Source organism: Trachypithecus francoisi, unplaced genomic scaffold (assembly GCF_009764315.1).
Source record: "Trachypithecus francoisi isolate TF-2019V2 unplaced genomic scaffold, Tfra_2.0 Lachesis_group8, whole genome shotgun sequence".
NCBI classification, from domain to species: domain Eukaryota; kingdom Metazoa; phylum Chordata; class Mammalia; order Primates; family Cercopithecidae; genus Trachypithecus; species Trachypithecus francoisi.
The window spans coordinates 77938763-77956488 of record NW_022681473.1 but is presented as its reverse complement, the minus strand read 5'-3'; the positions used below and the strand labels follow the sequence as shown (position 1 = coordinate 77956488).

Below are 17726 nucleotides of genomic sequence, written 5' to 3'. Positions count from 1 at the left end.
TGAACTAATTTATACTTACCAACAATGAAGTGAAGTAGTCATCACTCTGAGAACATTCTAAAATTCTAATTTCATCCCTCATGTCAGTTTTACTTCTTGCCTTTGGGTCTAACAAAAATTTGATAAGTATGCCTTTTATGACTTCATCCAATCTTCTGATAAAAATGAGGATACTTCTGGACAGGGGTTTGAGCCCTATACTACCACCTGAGAAGCTATTCTTGTTTAATGTAATTAATAGTCTTCAGGCACAGTTTGAGCCCATACATATCTAGCCATTTTACTTTGGAACCAACCCATAGTCACCAAGGACATTAAGAGGGGCGTTATACTAAAGATCAGATGTGTAAAGCAGTCTCCTGATTGCTCAGTCTGAAATCCTTACTATGGAAGAAAATGAAGTTAGTTTATTGTGTTTAGGTCTCCATTCTCTGTGTCGTCTTCCAGACTTGTAGTGCTAGTCCATCTCTTCAGTGATAATACTTTTGCTCTGAATAAACTCCAAACGGTCTTTTTCTGCGTTTAGTATTTTCTTCAAGTTTGTCCTTAAACTTCATTTTAGCTTCCTGAGCCCATGTGGATAGTTCAGGCACTGCTCGAATCTGTTCTGCATTCACTTCCCTTCTCCTTCTGTCTTTTGTACATGTTATTTTTAAACTTGATTTTACCTGAGATGTTCCTGTAGTCAAACTAGCTTCTTTTAGATGTATTTCCTTTTTCTTCTTCCTTGGATTACTCATGATTGTATAGTTAGAATTTCCGTTTCTGAGCTTCCTGTCCTTATTTATTTTCCACATTCAATTTTATGGACTGTTTCCCATCTGTGAGAATAACCTACATAGTTTTCCATTCATTGTTAGATATTTCTGTTTCCAGTTTTTGGAATATTTCCAAATGTGCTGCTCCTTTCCTATTTGCTGGGCTTCAAAGGCAAAATAAAGATATTAGAACTTCGTACGCTATCCTTGGTTCAAAATTTATTGCTGTTATTTGTTCCACACCTTTGAATATGAATATTAGAATTGCATATACACTTTATAGAGAACTTAGAAAAAGATCACAATTATAAAATATAAGATTAAAATTATTTGTAATCAAACCACTAATTCATTTAGCTGTTAACATTTTTGTTCTGTTTCATTCTATAAGAAATATGTATGTATGTGTTTATGAAAAATAACTCCATCTTATTCATTTTAAGCCATATTTGTCCTTAAAATGTCAGCCTATAGAATTGGCTCATTAGTTATAGACCTATAATTACATATACATAATAACAACTAGAGGCAAAAGAGAAAAAAATAAAAGGTACCCAGGATGTGTAAGAAGAGCTATATTGTCTTCTGAATAATGTTTTATAATGCAAGAAAGCATGTAATATATCATAAGTGGTTCTCAGCAACAAAATTAACATTTTTAAAGTTCACAGTTGAAGCAAAAACATCTTTACTCTGGCAAAGATATTGCCCTTTTGAATCTATTTGCATCAGTGGATTCTATAAAAACAACTACAAAATCAGAACTGGGGTTAGTTCTTTTTTGTTTTTGTTTTTGTTTTTTTGAGATTGAGTCTCACTCTGTCACCCAGACTGGAGTTTAGTGGTGTGATCTCGGCTCACTGCAATTCCTCCACCTCCTGGGTTCAAGCAATTCTCATGCCTTGGCCTCCTGAATAGCTGGGATTACACGTGCATGCCACCATGCTCAGCTAATTTTTGTATTTTTAGTAGAGACAGAGTTTCACCATGTTGGCCAGGCTGATCTCAAACTCTTGACCTCAAGTGGTCCATCCACCTCAGTCTCCCAAAGTGTTGGGATTATAGGTGTGAGCCACCACGCCCAGCCAGTTCTTAAACTATAAGAAATTTCCTTTATTTCTTTTTCCTTTTCTTTTCTCTCAAATTTATTGAGCAACTACTTTATACCTTTCTGATGAGAGGTGCCTTTCTTCAGGTCATTTATGTTTCAACTCTACTTTCCTTATCTTGCTTTTTTGCATGTCCAATATAATGGCCTCAATTGTCTACTTATTCTGTATATGTTAAGGCACTCAGGTGCCACTAGATTTGATCTGTTTGATAATGTGTAAGTTTATGGAAAAATATTTTCTATTCCTTTTTAAAATTATGCATTGCTTATGTTTATCTAAAATATAAATGCATACATCTACATTGTATAGATATACAACTGTCCATATAGTGATATAGTAAATACAACTGAGGGTTTCCAGATTCAAAATCATTGAGCCATGCCAGGTTTGAGCTCCTCCTCCCAACCATTCCTCTTCTCTCCTGCTACAAGTTGTCCCAGTAGAAGTTGCCACTTCTGCATACTGTGTCTCTCAAGTCACTGTAACTGACCAATAGTGTCCACATGATCCAAGTGAGTCCACTTGTGGTACCACTGTCTCTGGGACTTGGAATTGTTCTAGTCTTGAGTATGAACATGTGCCTGAAGCTAAAGTCATCAGAGTCCTTCCTCAAGATTTCTCTAACTGATGTTGAGGGTAGGAAGACTTTTCTCTTTAGTGGCAAAACTATGAGCATGTGAACCCAGAAGCTCTGAACTTCTTTATTTGTAAAAACCTGAGGGCAGATAGGAAAAATTAAGGTAATCTGATGGTGTTTGAGATATTAATTTTATTTTCTAAAGTTCCTGGAGTAGCCAGAGTCTTTCAGCAATTCTGTTATTCCTGGGAACTACCCTCCAGATGGCCTAGGTGACAATCAGTTTCTGATTTTTGCAACCAATAACTTATGGCTAATCAAGTTGATAGAGTGCACTTGCTCTAGATAATGATTGCTTAACAAATACCTTATATTTAAACTCTCAATTTGAGAAATCTTTCCCATTAAGGGAGCATTATTCTCAGCTCTCCCACAAGTTTAACCACATTAGTCAAGAGCTTGAGATAGTCTCAGGAGTCACCTTCAATTCTGTTTGGAAAAAGGGAGAATATAAATTATCTCCCTTCACAGCTGGTGAAACGGATGCCAGAGAGAGGACTTGACCTGCCCATAGTGACCAAGATAGTTTGTAGCAACATCAGGCCTAAGACTCACGTCTCCTAATTCCCTGTCCTAAGCTGTCCTGAGTATAAAGAGATTCAATGTAATGGATATCAGCATAGAGAAATCACAATTTCTTTTGTGCTTTTTAAATTTGAATCAGCTCATTTTTCTTTCCCTTTTACAGAACAGTTCATTCATAAATTACATTGTCAGCACTACATGCCAACAGGCTCTATGATAGCTGCTGTCAAGAGAGACACTCCAAGTGTGTGTCACTTCTGCTCTCAAGAAGTTTATTATCTAGAGAGAAGGTAAATTTTAAAAAGTAATTGTACATGTATGTGACCATAGATACTATAGGGGACTATTAGGAGCCACCTAGGAGATGCAACTAACCCTGCCTTGCTGGGGTTCTGGATTGGGGAGCATTGGTCTGTCAGAGAGGATAATACCTTATCATAACCAATCAGATCCATTGTTTCCAACTGTGCGTTATATCATCTACTCTGTTAAAATCATATTTTAAAAAACACATGTATTTCATTTTGGACTAGTCTCAGGAAAAATAGAGAAAGGTAAAAATTGGGGTAGCACTACTTAGGTGAGGGTATAAAAAATACACAGGGTAATACAAAATCGGTTAATGAATGTCTCTATCCACAAACCCCTCTACCCTCAACCACTCCCACATATACCACCACTATTTCCAGATCAGTAGTTGTCAAACTGTGTGAAGAGGAAGGCTAGCCCTCTGAGATATACTATTAGATAAGAGTTCTGTAGTAAGGTAACTTTATGACTACTGCACAATCGTTCCCTTCTTTGAGATGGAAGAGAGAAACAGAAAGTCTATTCTCCCATCCCAACTTGAATCTGCCTTATTTCCATTCACACATAATTCATATACACCTTTCCCCTCTGCTCCCAGTTCATTATGGTGCTTTAGTTCCCCTCATGCCTTCCAACTCAGAATGAGAAACTGCTTTTCTTTTTAATATAAAATAATTGAACACATGGCACATTCCATGATCTTCTAAAAGACTCTGAGAAATCCTATGATTAAGAAACACTTTTGTATTATTTTTAACTTAACATCTGAAATCATTTAACCATAAGATGACTTTTTCCCCAAAGCATCCTATGAAACATCAGAACCCACTTTGAAATACTTTACTCTAATGAAGAAGTTTGTTTGCCCCTCCAGTCTCATATATGACTTAACAGTAATACTTGGGCAGTGTTGTATTGTTTTCCAGGTGTTTCATTTTCAGTGCCTGTTGCATGCCAGCACTATTGCTAAGATCTTTCATATATCTCCTGTCACTTTATACACATCCTCAATAACCTCATGAAGTTGGCATTATTTTCATCATAGATTATAGATAAAGAAACAGGCTGAGAGAGAGATTATGGTGACATCCTGGAGGTTACAGGAGTGGCAATTGGCAGAGCTGAGATAGTTCTGAGTCTTTCTATGGCACCTTTTCCCTTCACATTAAATAAATAGAGACAAATAATAAAAATTCAAGATACCAGACAATTCTGAAGCTAGAGGATGTAATGAACTTCATCCAGAAATTCAAAGCAGAATGTCAGTTAGATGTTGGCAGCTAAATACTTCCAAAAAAGTTATGTTTGTTCTGGAGGGGCAGGAGATCTACAGATAGAGATGGGAATAAGACTAACTCAAGCAAAGAACACATTGAGGGAAGGGTTTATGATCTAGTTCAGTTGCAATCTAGTAGAGATGAAACAGGGGAGTTCAGTTGTAGCTGTGTTGGTTGGGCATCAGTTTTGTGGTCTGAACTTATTCTGAGTAGGTAATGTGAGCCCACAAGGTATTTTTTGGATGAAGTATGAATGTAATTACACTTACACTTTAATAGGAGTAGTTAAGAGACAATCTGGAAGGAATATGGAGGATGATTGCAATAAGAGAGAAGAAACTAAAGGCATGTGATCAGAGAGAAGACTACACAGGACATGAACTGGGGTAAAATGTTACAGTGACTGTGTGAAGAGAGCATGTCATGTCCATCATCATCTCTAAGCAGAAGTTGAAGAGCCCTGGACTAACAAGACAATCACATAACTGACTGCATAGCAAATTAAGACATGGAGTGTAAAGCCTTTGATGAATAGTGCCTGGTCCATGAAAAATGCTCAATGATCATTTGCTGAATAATAAATTATTTCATCTAGTTACATGATATTTCAACTATTACATAAGAGCTTCAAATTGATGTATCTTCTCTTTTTAATTTTCAATTGCAAGTTTGTGGAATGAAGAAAAATAATGTTTTATTCCATATCTGAAAGTAGAAAATTATATAACATATTCTAAGTGCTGCCTCAGGGAGGTTACCCAGGCTAAGAGTGAGTTGTTATCTGACTATGGAATTTAGGAGTTAGACGTCAGGAATTTGTGAGGGTTGGGTCAACAGGTTCTATGGTTGAGGCCAGCAGTTTGGTAGTTAGCTGGTATCACTGACACTCCAAATACAAAAAGTGATTAAAATATTAATTTCTTTAGCTTTACCAACACATCCATTTTTATACATAGTTATTCTGCCTGTTTGTTTTCACCCAAGGTAACATTATTCTAACAATGCTGGCAGAAATAGTTTCATTTATGCTATCTGGAGAAGTAAGAGCTTCAAACTCTCTACTAAAGAGTTAAGGACTAGGGCATAAGAATCATATATAAGAAAAAAATTAACTCTCTAGTTTGAGAGAGAAATGAATTTTTTAAGCTAGAATTGGCTCTTATCCATAAAAGTTCTTAAGAGAGGAAGATGATGTTAAAATAATTATATGTACTATGTAGTCACAAAAATACATAATATTACTCAACTTCTACCTTTGCCCCTAGTAAAATATTCCTAATTCTCATAATTCTTCCATATGGGTATTATCTCTGCCTTATAGGTAAGGCCAAAGAAAATTAAATATTTTGCCTAAGTACATTTAGTTATTAAATAGCACTGAAATCACTTGTGGAGCAACAGAATATAAAGAACATTTTTAAAAGAACAAAATTAAGACTCCAACCTATGTCTGCTTTCCTGCAAAGCCTACAGTAGTTCAGCTCAACTTTTATAAACTGGTTTATTCAGTCTTCCTTCCATTTCACCTAAAAGAATGGTATCAAATAATAAGTAGAAAGCAAAATAAGGACAGGCAGCTGGACCTGTAAAGTAAATTTTCCTGTGAACATGTTTTCTTTTTTACTTTCTGCAGAAATCACCCACATCTAAAATTATTTTCAGTGAAAGTTGAACTTGTCACTCTTCCAAAGTCCTTGTTCATTCATTTATTCATCAGTCATTCACTTAGTCTGTATGTCTTCTGAGTGCCTACTGTTTGCAGGCACTGTGCTAGACACCAGGATGGGGCAATGAAACTCCTGGAAGCTCCCAGTCCAGTAGAGGATACACAAACAAAGCATTACATAAGTGCCAGAATAGAGAGATTCCTGCTCAGCCTGGGGGAGTCAGGGGAGATTTCCCATGGGAAGTGATCACTGAAGAATGACCTGAAGGAAGAAGAGGAGACAGGAGAATGTATTCACTGGAGGACCAACTATGTAATGTTTAGGTATTTCATCTGTGTGTATCATATAACTCTAACAAGAATCTCATGAAATATAGTGATGATTGGCCTCATTTTTAAATTAAAGAGTAGAGGCTCAGGCTTTTCACTTGTCCTTTGTTTAACAGTAAGTGGTAAAACCAAGTTTTAAAGCTTGACTCCAACATGCTTTCTCTTTCCATTTTATTCTACTGTTTCTTAGGACAACGATGTTTCAGTCTCATTCCTCAGTCTTGGCACACAGAGGTACCAGAATAAAAGCATTTACTTGTCATAAAAGTAAATTGTGAAACACATAATTTCTGTCATTTCTACCATAGATAGTACTCAATAAATAACACTTTGAATTGAATAAGTCTAGGAAGTACTGTGGCTAAGTAGTTTATCCTATATGTGTCTCAGTCTCCTCATCTGTAAAACAGAGTTAATAGTTTATCCCCCTCTCAGGGTGTAGTAAGGGTTAAATGAGATTATGTATGTAACATACATGGCATGGTGCCTAAGTGTTCAATAATAAAGTGTTTGATAATTGTTAGCAATTATTACAATTAATATTTTGTATCTGGTTGACCATTTATCGTTTCAAGCTGATTAATGAGAAAGTATTTGAACTAAAGGCTGCTGTTTTTCATGAATAGGATTTGTTAAGTCTGGCTAAACAATAATCTTCATACTTATCTTTATTCTTTCTTTTCAAGACTGATTATTGGGTACCCCAGCACTGTTTCAGTAAAAGACTCACAGTGAGAACAATTGAAAACTCACTGAATTAAAAACAAAATATTAATAGAGGCAATATCTATGAATATCCTGGTTCTTAATGGCAATTAGTGGTAAGTCATACATTATATATTGAATTTGGAAAATGTGTCTCAGGAATAATAAACTGTCAAAAAGACTCAAGAACTGTATCTGCCTAGTATTAAGGTTTTGGGGTCTAGTGCAGAAAAGGCAAGGATGTTGAACTCAGATTATTTTCAGGGGCCAGGAACTTAAGACAAATGCACATTTACAGACATTTATGCATAAAAATAAATAAATAAATGGATAAATTAATAACTGTGGGCCACATGTAACACATTGTGGACGGTTTGTTCATAACTTTTGCGATTTAGAAAGAAGCAGTAGTCAAAAACTTAGAAAACTTGGGTCCTCATTCCTTCAACAAACATTTGTAGGGAGCAGTGGGTTAAGAGCAGGGGCTCTGTTCTTGAGTCTGGCTTTGTTATTTGACAGTTGTGGAACTTTCAGGGATTGAATTATGAGTGTCTGAACATGGGCTGCAAAATCCAGTGCCAAAAGTTTGACTTGCTGGCTGTGTGACCCCGGGAAAGTTATTTAATTTCTCCATACCTCTGTTTCCTCACCTGGTTTTGTGGTACAAAACTTAGTAATAAGTTATCCATGGGCATCAGTTATTTTTGGTAATATTATTGTTTAGATACCTCACATGCATTAGGCACTGTGCTTGAGTCTAGGAATACAAATATAATAAAATATAATCCTTGTTTTCAAGGACACAGGCAACAGGCAGTTAGGATATAGTGGTGTCAATGGAGGTGGGTACGAAGTACCAGGGAATGCTAAAGATAACGTTTTGCAGTGCTAAGAAAAGGCTATTCAGTAGAGATATTTCCAGAAACAAGGAGGTATGCAGGCAGCCAGAGCTAAGAGGTGAGGCGCATTCTATAATAGCATGTTCCCTGTGAGGTTCAGCTGCCTGTGTGATGCTAGGCAGATCACTTTCCTTCTCTTTGCCTTAATTTCCTGATGTGTCAGAGAAAGCAGGACGAATTAGTGATACCTAAGTTCCCCTCCTCTTTAACATTTGGTGATTCTCTGTGAGCTTGGGGATGTTTCACGGCTGAAACAGAGCAACAGAGGTGGCTAGGATGATGGGAAGGAGATCTCTTGGTATGTAAGCGGGGAAACCTAGAAGGTATAAGGCCCTAGAGCTACAGAAAGAAGGCATGAAAAATTTGAAATACACTTTGGTACCTAAAGAATAAAGGACAGAGGCTGAAGTAAGGCCATGGTGGGGATGAGGGACACATTGTCAGAGGGACACAATCTTTGGAGCTGCCTTTGTAAACTTTTCTCTATACCCCATTTCTCCATGCTGACAATATGACTCTGTCCTGTGTTAAAATAAGTGATAATATGGCTCAGTCTGTCCTTCCCAATGCCTGTTAGACCAAACTCTGGTAACTTTCGTACAACAGGGCATCATTGAGGCCTGGCTTCTCTGTGTCACACTGACCATGTATGCCTTCTCTTCATGGAGATACCATGGCAAAGTGCAAAACTGTGGGTTTTGGATTCAAATAAACATTGGCTTGGGCACTAAGAAAATGTAGGCCATAGACTCTAAGAAGATAGCAAGGAGAAGATAAAGAGAAAATACAGGCAGAAGCACAGTTCTGACCTTTCCTATCCCTGAGACCTTGCACACATCATTTAGCTTCTCTGGACTTCACTTTTGTCATCTGTTAAAGGAGAGCGGAGCTCCCACCTCAGAGTTATTGTGGTGATTAAGTGAAATGCTGTATTCTGAAAATAGTGTCTGAAACATAAGGTCAGTTTAGGGGAGCCCCAGTAGAAGCTCATGATTGCAGTGGGGGAAAGCAGGTACCTAAAGGAAATGGGAGGTTGATATGAGGGACGAGGGAGGACAGAAGTGCTTAACAGACAAAAATACAGGTGTCCACTATACTAGCACCCATGTTAGGTATTAATGATGATTAATAGAAAGCTAGCAAAATCTTTGCCACTTATGTGCTCAATAAACAAGTGCTATATCTTCTCAGAGAAAGGATTTTTAAACCCCTGTTTTGTGTAATACTTTTTACAGTGGTGTTATTATCCAGCAGGCCATCTGCTCTAATTAAAATTTCACAGGGCTGAGGAATTTAGTGTGCTAACCTTGGAGTCTTGGGTGCAATTGGTGTTTTGTTTGAGGTTGATGTATTTGGAAAGATTATGGGAGGATGAATTCTTTGCCAGCTTCTAACTAGGCAGATGTGAAAATTTTCTGCTAGGGTTTTATTTTTGTTTTTGGCTCTCTGGTGCTGGGGGCCAAATATTAAATACTTTGCCACAAGACAGATGTTCTGAAGAGCTAATTAAAAAACTGACAAGTACCCAGGACCTCTGATGGTTAGTTTATGTGCCTTCCTCCATTGAAAGATCAAAATCACTGTGGCTTAGAGTGATTATATTAAATTATATTTCCAGAAAGTTTACAATTGGAATAAAAAGGACAGTGTCTTTAAAGATATTCTTAATTATATGAGTGTGTCTCAAAATTGGCTGCACATTTTTAAGTGGAGAATCTTTTTAAAAAATTATGAACAACTGTATTTTTTAAATTAAATGTGTTTAAATTTCAACTTTTAGATACAGGGGTACATGTGCAGATTTGTTATATGAGAATATTGTGTGAGGCAGAGGTTAGGAGTATGGATCCCATCACAGTGCCTAACTGGGAATTTTTTTTTTTTTTTTTTTTAATGCTCATGCTGGGGCTCCATGTCGGAATAATTAGATCAATGTCTGGAACGAGGGCCCTAGTAACGTATTTGTTTTAACTCTACAAGGGATATGAATATACAGCCAAGATTGAGAAGTTATAATTTATACATAATATTCTAGGATCTATTTCATTCCTAGGCTACACTGTAATGTATGTATAGAGAGTAGGATGGGAACTGGAATTGGGATAGTCTTGATTGAAATGACAGATTGGCTAAGATAATGTTCTGCTCTGGATAAGTTACTTAAGCTTTTTTCTAGATCCCTTACCTTTAAAATATGACCATTAACTCTCCAATAGATGTTTGTGAATATTGGGTGTGAGCATTATTTAATAAACAAGGCACCTGCTTAATTAACTCCATTTGTTTTTAGTAAAATTCTTTGTTAGGAATTTTACCCTGTTTCTGAGACTTGCTTATCAGTATAAATGAAAGATTCTGAGCAGTGGCACAAAGAAGAACACGCATTACCTTAAAACAGCACAGCAGACCGTCTTGTCATACTGCAGATATAGAAATAAATCACAGGGCGGGGCGCGGTGGCTCAAGCCTGTAATCCCAGCACTTTGGGAGGCCGAGACGGGCGGATCACGAGGTCAGAAGACCGAGACCATCCTGGCTAATATGGTGAAACCCCGTCTCTACTAAAAAATACAAAAAAACTAGCCGGGTGAGGTGGCGGGTGCCTGTAGTCACAGCTACTCGGGAGGCTGAGGCAGGAGAATGGCGTAAACCCGGGAGGTGGAGCTTGTAGTGAGCTGAGATCTGGCCACTGCACTCCAGCCTGGGCGGCAGAGCCAGACTCCATCTCAAAAAAAAAAAAAAAAAGAAAAAAAAAAAAGAGAAATAAATCACAGTGAGATCCATTCCAATTTTACATGTCCTGGAAGTCAGAGTATACACATTTCCTTTCTAGCAAAAGATACCCCTGGAAATGTTGTGACTATTCCCTATAATAAATGCAAATAAAAAATTCCATGTAGTGTTTTTCACTAATGCCGGCAACTCTGTTTCCATACAATTACCCAGAAAATGTGGACTTGACTGTGTCTGTTTGGATGCCAAGTAGCTCAATCAATTATATTGCAATCTAATTGCCCAAAGGGTCTGAACCTGCAATTCTATCAGGCAGGGTCTGATTATCCATGCTGACCTTGGGTTAAAGAGGAGAGGGAGGTTTGTTCTATATTGTTATTTCTTCTCCTAGCCTAGGCCCTTTGGCTGTGACCTCACTGGTATATAGAAAGTCAGAAAGACCAGAAATGGTTCGAAGTGTGCCAGTAATACAAATCAGTCTTGCCTGATTCCTGGTTGCATGCTCCTACCTTGCATGCCGGAACCAGGTGCCCTGCCCATTCTGTTCCTTTATTTTGGGAAATATTTGGGGGGAGCTGAGATAAGGATTTGGCTTCAAGCTAGTGCTTTAAACAGTATACATCTTGCCTTTTGTAGTAAACATGTGGTAAATATTAGTATTTATTCTTCTCCCTGAGCTCACAGCTGGCCATCCCAATTACTAGTGTGTGACTTGGGGCCAATCACTTTCCCTTTCTGAAGCTCAGTATCCTCACCTGCAAAATGAAGGAATGGGAAACACACACACATTGTGTTCTTCTGTTGGTTAACTTGTATGAGGAGAATATATAGATAACATTTATTGAATGTGTACTGTATGCCTTTCACTGTTCTAAGTATTTCATGTTTCAAGTATTAATATATATTAACTTGCAAACATTTGTGAGGTAAATTTTTAATTCCCTCTTTTACAGATGAGGAAACTGAGGCATCAAGTGGTTAAAGTAACTTTCCTGAGGTCGTGCAACCAGGAAGTAGGGGAACTAAGATAAGAGTTTGTCCCCAGGCCTGTACTCTAAACACTATACCCCCTGCCTTTTTGTAGTGTGCCTGTGGTAAATAAAGTTGAAAGCGTTTGTGGTTCTTCCTGGCTTTCTCTTAAAATTTCTAATCTCAAATAGGTATGCCATGACAGCCAGCACCTAGGTACATGTGTATTAGGTATTCACTAAATAGTTACTGATAGGTTAGCTGTTAAAGTGCTAAGGATCGGTACAGGCTTGCCTAGTAATGGACTTTTATAGTATTGTGGTTACTGACGTTTCACCTGCAAAAAACCTCAGTGGCTCTACTTTGCAAATTTAGTATTCAAGGCTCTCCAGTGATCTGGCACCCTGATGCCCTTTCCAGCCTTTTTATACTTTTGCTATTTACACAAACCCTGCTAGTGGGTAAGCTCCATCCAGAATGAGATGTATAATCTGTATATTTATATGTCTAGTACTTAGTGGAAATCTAAATACTATTAATTGGATGAATGAACTTGACTCAGTCACCATGAACTGCTGCTCTTTGTACATGCAGTCTGTAAGCAGACACTACTTGGCTCTGCCTGTTTCCTTTCTCTAGAGCCCATCCTTCATGGTCCACTCTCCTGGGCCTAATAGCATCTAGACTTTACTCAGTGTATTAAAAGTCACACACAATTTAAACAGCGTTATCTTATATTTTCACTAAAATGACCCTGCTAAGTTGCCACTAATTTGAGCTTAGATTTTAGTTCTTTTTCTCATAATGATAATGGATTTTCATTGATTGTCCCACACTAGCATTGACTTATCTTCATTAGATTTTGTCAATTTGCACATTAATGAAAGAAAACCTATTTAACTGGCATGTTAATATATGAGTGGAGGTTTAAAAAATACTACTGGCAAATCTAACTTTCATCATATATGAAGAAGGGCCCTTTCTGATGTTTAAAATTGTTTTCCTGTCATATAAACATGTTTTTATTATAACATATGGAAGAGAAGCATTATTTAACACTTACTGGGTGTAACACTAAAGAACTAACTTTTATTTGTGATTGTTCCTGGTTTCCTGAACAATCTGGAAAAGGAATGCAGCTTAGCAAAAGCTGGGCTTTGATGTCAGAAAGACCCAGTGTAAGCTCTGGCCTCCCAGCCCACTTGCTGTGTGATCCTGGGGAAGCCTCTTAACCCCTTACAGATAAGCTTTCTTGTTTGTAAATGTTTACCTGAGATATGGTAATATCTCATGTTTGGTATTTGGGGTATAATTTTGTTGCCTCATTCTCCAACACACAAGCAATAGCCAAATGGGAATCAAAGTATTGGCTTATGAGTGGCCAGGCAAGTATGTTAAAGCCATCCAAATAGGGCTTCTTTAATGAGATGTGGTGGCCCTTAAACCCAAGGCCTGGAAGACTGGGTGAGGAGACCTTTTTACCTTCCTGAATGGGAGACAATAAAGGACCACTGGACAGGCTTCCACTCAGTCACATAGCAAGTGGCAGGGCTCCAGAGCAAAGTGTTGAGCTGGATCCATTCCAAAGAGCAAGGCCCTGCCTAGGTCAGTTGGTTGCCTGGGAACAGGGAGTTCAGGTGTGACCCTTGGACATGACACTAGGAAGAGGAAGAGTGGCAGAAGACATGCTAAGCACAGGATATGAGTTTAAGGCACAGGAAGTTGTCCAACAGGGGATGGGGCAGAAGCATTGCCATTCTCTAAGGACTGGATTTCACAGAGTGAGGAAGATACTTGAGCTGAAGGAAGAAATGCCATCCCCACCACTACCCCAAGAATAATAACAAAATCCATGCAGACAAAAAAACCTAATCTTTATTGATCTTTATCGTAAAGGATTTTAAATGGGATTAAATAAGATTACTTATTTACTGTTGGAGTCCCTAGCAAGTTCACATTGTGAAAGCAATAATGTCTGCTACAGTCTGTCAAGGGAAGCAAATTTTTATTAGGTAAGTGATATCATCAAGACCATTTTATAGTTGGGAAAAGGGAGGCTTAGAGAAAGGAAGACTGGTCTGGTAAAAAGCAACAACAATAATATAATAAGCAAAAAAGCAACCATGCCTTTACCTTGTGTTTTGGATTTAGAAACCCTGGGAAACATTTTTTTAAGGCTCTCTAGAGGTGAGATAAATAATCAGGCTATTTGTCTGGAACTCCAAAGTTACCTTAAACTTTCATAGCTGGTGAACTCAGTTTTGGGCTTGAAGGATGGGGAACCTGCTAATGAACATTTACAGCTAAGGTCATTAGTCGTGGATGTCATATGAAAAGCCAACACATCTTCTTATATTTTCCAAGTAATATGACTTCATTCAATGATCTCAAAATATATCAACAACTTTGACATACATGCAAAAATCAGGGATAAGTACTTCCACTTCAGACTGGACAACAAGGTTCTGTAGTAAAACATTTTAACAATGAGAAAGCCTTGTCTCTTTACATTAAATATGAAGAAATACATCAGAGAAGTTCTACAAATTATGATTAAAAACAATCAAATTTAACTTTACTGGAGATCTTTAACTACTTTTTACCTAAGCAGAGATATTTATTTTAGCACACTGGTAGTATATATTCTGTATTTCTCAGGTTTCTGACCAGGAGGAAAAAAAAGCAGTTTAACTTATACTACTGACATATTTTAGATTCAAATGTTTGCTCCATATTTTTTCCAAATTCAGGTTTATTCCATTTTTGAACCTAAACTTGTATTTCCAATTTTACTTTTTTCTTTGAAGAGTTATATCCATCTGCAATGTCTAGATAATGCCATGGTTTATGTGGGGTAATAACCCCAAATCTCAGTAGGTTAAAATAGCAAGATCATCATTCTCGTGCATACTACACAGCATGGACTGATTGGGATACTTGCCTCTACTTGATCTCACTCACAGACCTTATCCAAAAGAGTTTCCATTGCTGTGCTTCCACAGGAAGAAAGAGAGAGAAAAAACATAGGAAATTGAGCACTGGCTCTTATTGCTCCTATATGAAAGTGACACACGTTACTTCTCACATTTTGATGCCCAACAAGTCACATGTCCATGGCTAAGTTCAAAGAGGTCAGAACAGTGTACTTTCCCCATTTAACTAGAGGATAGAGACCCAGAAATATCTGTTGAACCATTAATGAATACTATAAAATATGTCTTACCATTCTTATTTTATATCAAGGTCACAAAAATAGTATGTGGCAGAGGGCAATTGTAAAGGTTTATGTTTCTTCCACAATAATTCAGATTAAAGGTTTATGTTTCTTCCACAATATTATTATAGTTTGAGTGTGTGAAAATATGAAAATATGAAAATTGCCCTCTAACTGAAATTTAACCTACTAAGTAAATTCACCAAACACCATTCCTCCTATATGACACAGGAAAATAAATACTTCTTTTGTGAGGAACTGAACAGTAAAGTTCTTTGAAGGAACAAATAAGAGTGAGGGGAACAGGAGGGGGATGCATATGTAGCATCTAGGAAAGAATATTTAAATGAATTGTCACATATAAGTCTCTGTTCTAGCATTATTTCAGAGTATTGAATAAGAAACGCTGTTTTATTTTTTCCCTCATAGGAAAATATCAACATTGATGAAGCCTCCAGATGCCTGGTGAAACACATACTTGCAAATGAGTGTGACCTAATGGAGTCTATTGAGCCGGACGTCGTGAAGCCCCATCTCACATCAACCAAGGTTGCCAGCTGCTCTGGCTGTGCTAAATCCTAGTAGGCACCTTTGCTGGTGTCTGATAGGAATGACCTCATCATTCCACGAATTGTGCCTCTATTTTTGCCATTTTGGGTAAATGTCAGGATAGAGATACCACATGTGGCAAGCCAAAGATCTATGCCTCTATTTTTTCAATGAGAGAGAAATAGCAAATGTTCTTTCTATGCTTTCCTCACCATCATCACAGTGTTTACAAGCTTTTGAAAATATTTAGTCTGTTACAAACTTCTGTTGTGTAGCTGACCAAAATTCTGCAGGGCCACGGTCAGCCCTGTTATTTGCTTCTTTTAATCAGCAAAAGCCTCAGGTCTTAAAATAAAAGGGGAGAAGAATAAACTAGCTGTCAAGTTAAGCATTGGCTTAACTTGCCCTGGTGTCTCTGTCCAGATTTCAATATATTCTCTGAAGGTCTGACAGGCCTATTAAGTAGATGTGATATTTTCTCCCAAGATGACTTCCATTCTCGGCAGACCTGAGAGTTGCCTCTGAATTAGCTCTTTGAGTCATGAACACAGGCGTGCTATATTTTCCTTGTCCTAATTGTCTCTTGCCATGGCCTCAATGTTGGCTTAACTGAATATTGTATGAAAAGACTTGCTTTCATATGTGCCTTTCTGTTAGCTTTCTCTGACTCAAGCTGTGGGGCTCCTCTATACATGTAATATGTATTATATATATTTTCGCAGGTGAACAATAAAACGTTAAAAGATGCTGTTTCCCTATTTATGAAAGTGCTTTAAGTTTCTTAGTATTGTGAAGGGATTTTTTTGACAAAGTAAACAGGGTTCTCAAGATCCATTTCTAAAATTTTATTTCAAGAAGGAGATGAGAAATGTATGCTTAAAGAAACTGCTGGGCACTATTAAAACTGGGATGAGTCTATGCCATCTATGCCATCTGCATTTACTGTTCATATTGACATTTAGGCCAGAGAGTATACAGTGCATATACATATTTTTAGTTTATCAGAGGAATATGTCCTCATAGATTCTGATTAAGAAAGGTACCAGATCAATAAACATAAAAAGAAACAATAAAACATGGATTATGACACCTTGCTTTACACAGTGGCTGTGGTGCTGATATGTGCAGGTAGCTATTATTTTTTAATGTCTTATTTTATATCAATATTTGTAATACACTCACAGGAATCATTTCTTTTTGTTTTTGAGACGGAGTCTTGCTGTGTCACCAGGTTGGAGTGCAGTGGCACGATCTCAGCTCACTGCAACTTCCACCTCCTGGGTTCAAGCGCTTCTCCTACCTCAGCCTCCTGAGTAGCTGGGACTACAGGCGTGTGCCACCACACCCAGCTAATTTTTGTAGTTTTAGTAAAGACGAGGTTTCTCAGGATCCTGCTATTTTCCTATAAGGGTCTTGACTTTAGTGGAGGAAATGTGGTAGCCCTGTCAGCTTGGCCTCTTTTACAACTCTGCAGGATTCTGAGATAGAGGATGAGATATGTGGGTACATATCCTTAAGAGTCTTGAACCCCAAATTCTTTGGAAACTCTGGCCTAGAAAAAGAGACCTTTTACTCTTTCCAGTGGGAGAAGAATTAATTGCTACATAAAAGCCCTGCCTCAGTAGGAAGTTTTAAGGTGAGGCTTGCCCATATTAAATTCTGCCCCCATTTCCCCTCACTACTTCTAGACAGATAACTAGGGCCAAGTCTCAACATGATCTGAGTGGAAAAGGATGATCTGTGTTGAGGGATGAAATGGATTGTTCATCAAATGAACTACAGAATCTGGCTAGTAAATATTAGTAGTAATCTAGAGAACATTCCAAAGAACTGGTCTTGAGATACTGAAATATTGGATCATAGAGATAAATTCAGATAATAGATACTCTACTTACACGAGGGCACACTTTCATGAGTTAATTTTTAACATTCTGGCAAGTCTACCTGGTGGTGATTCTAATAGGCTATTGGAATGGCTTGGCTCCTTGAAGCTTATAAATGATGCTGGCCTGAAATGAATTTTGTGGACATGCCAGAACTACA

At 37.6% G+C, this 17726-nt stretch overlaps 1 protein-coding gene across 1 annotated transcript in view; it reads left to right on the top strand.

The window, feature by feature from the left end:
* The window catches only part of RAB38 (RAB38, member RAS oncogene family), a 62386-nt gene extending 45941 nt beyond the window's left edge, over positions 1-16445 (top strand). The window contains exon 3 of the mRNA XM_033206017.1: positions 15564-16445. Coding sequence (XP_033061908.1) covers positions 15564-15716 — 153 coding nt within the window. The 3' untranslated portion in view covers positions 15717-16445. The remainder of the gene's footprint in view (positions 1-15563) is intronic.
* Positions 16446-17726: the final 1281 nt, after the last annotated feature.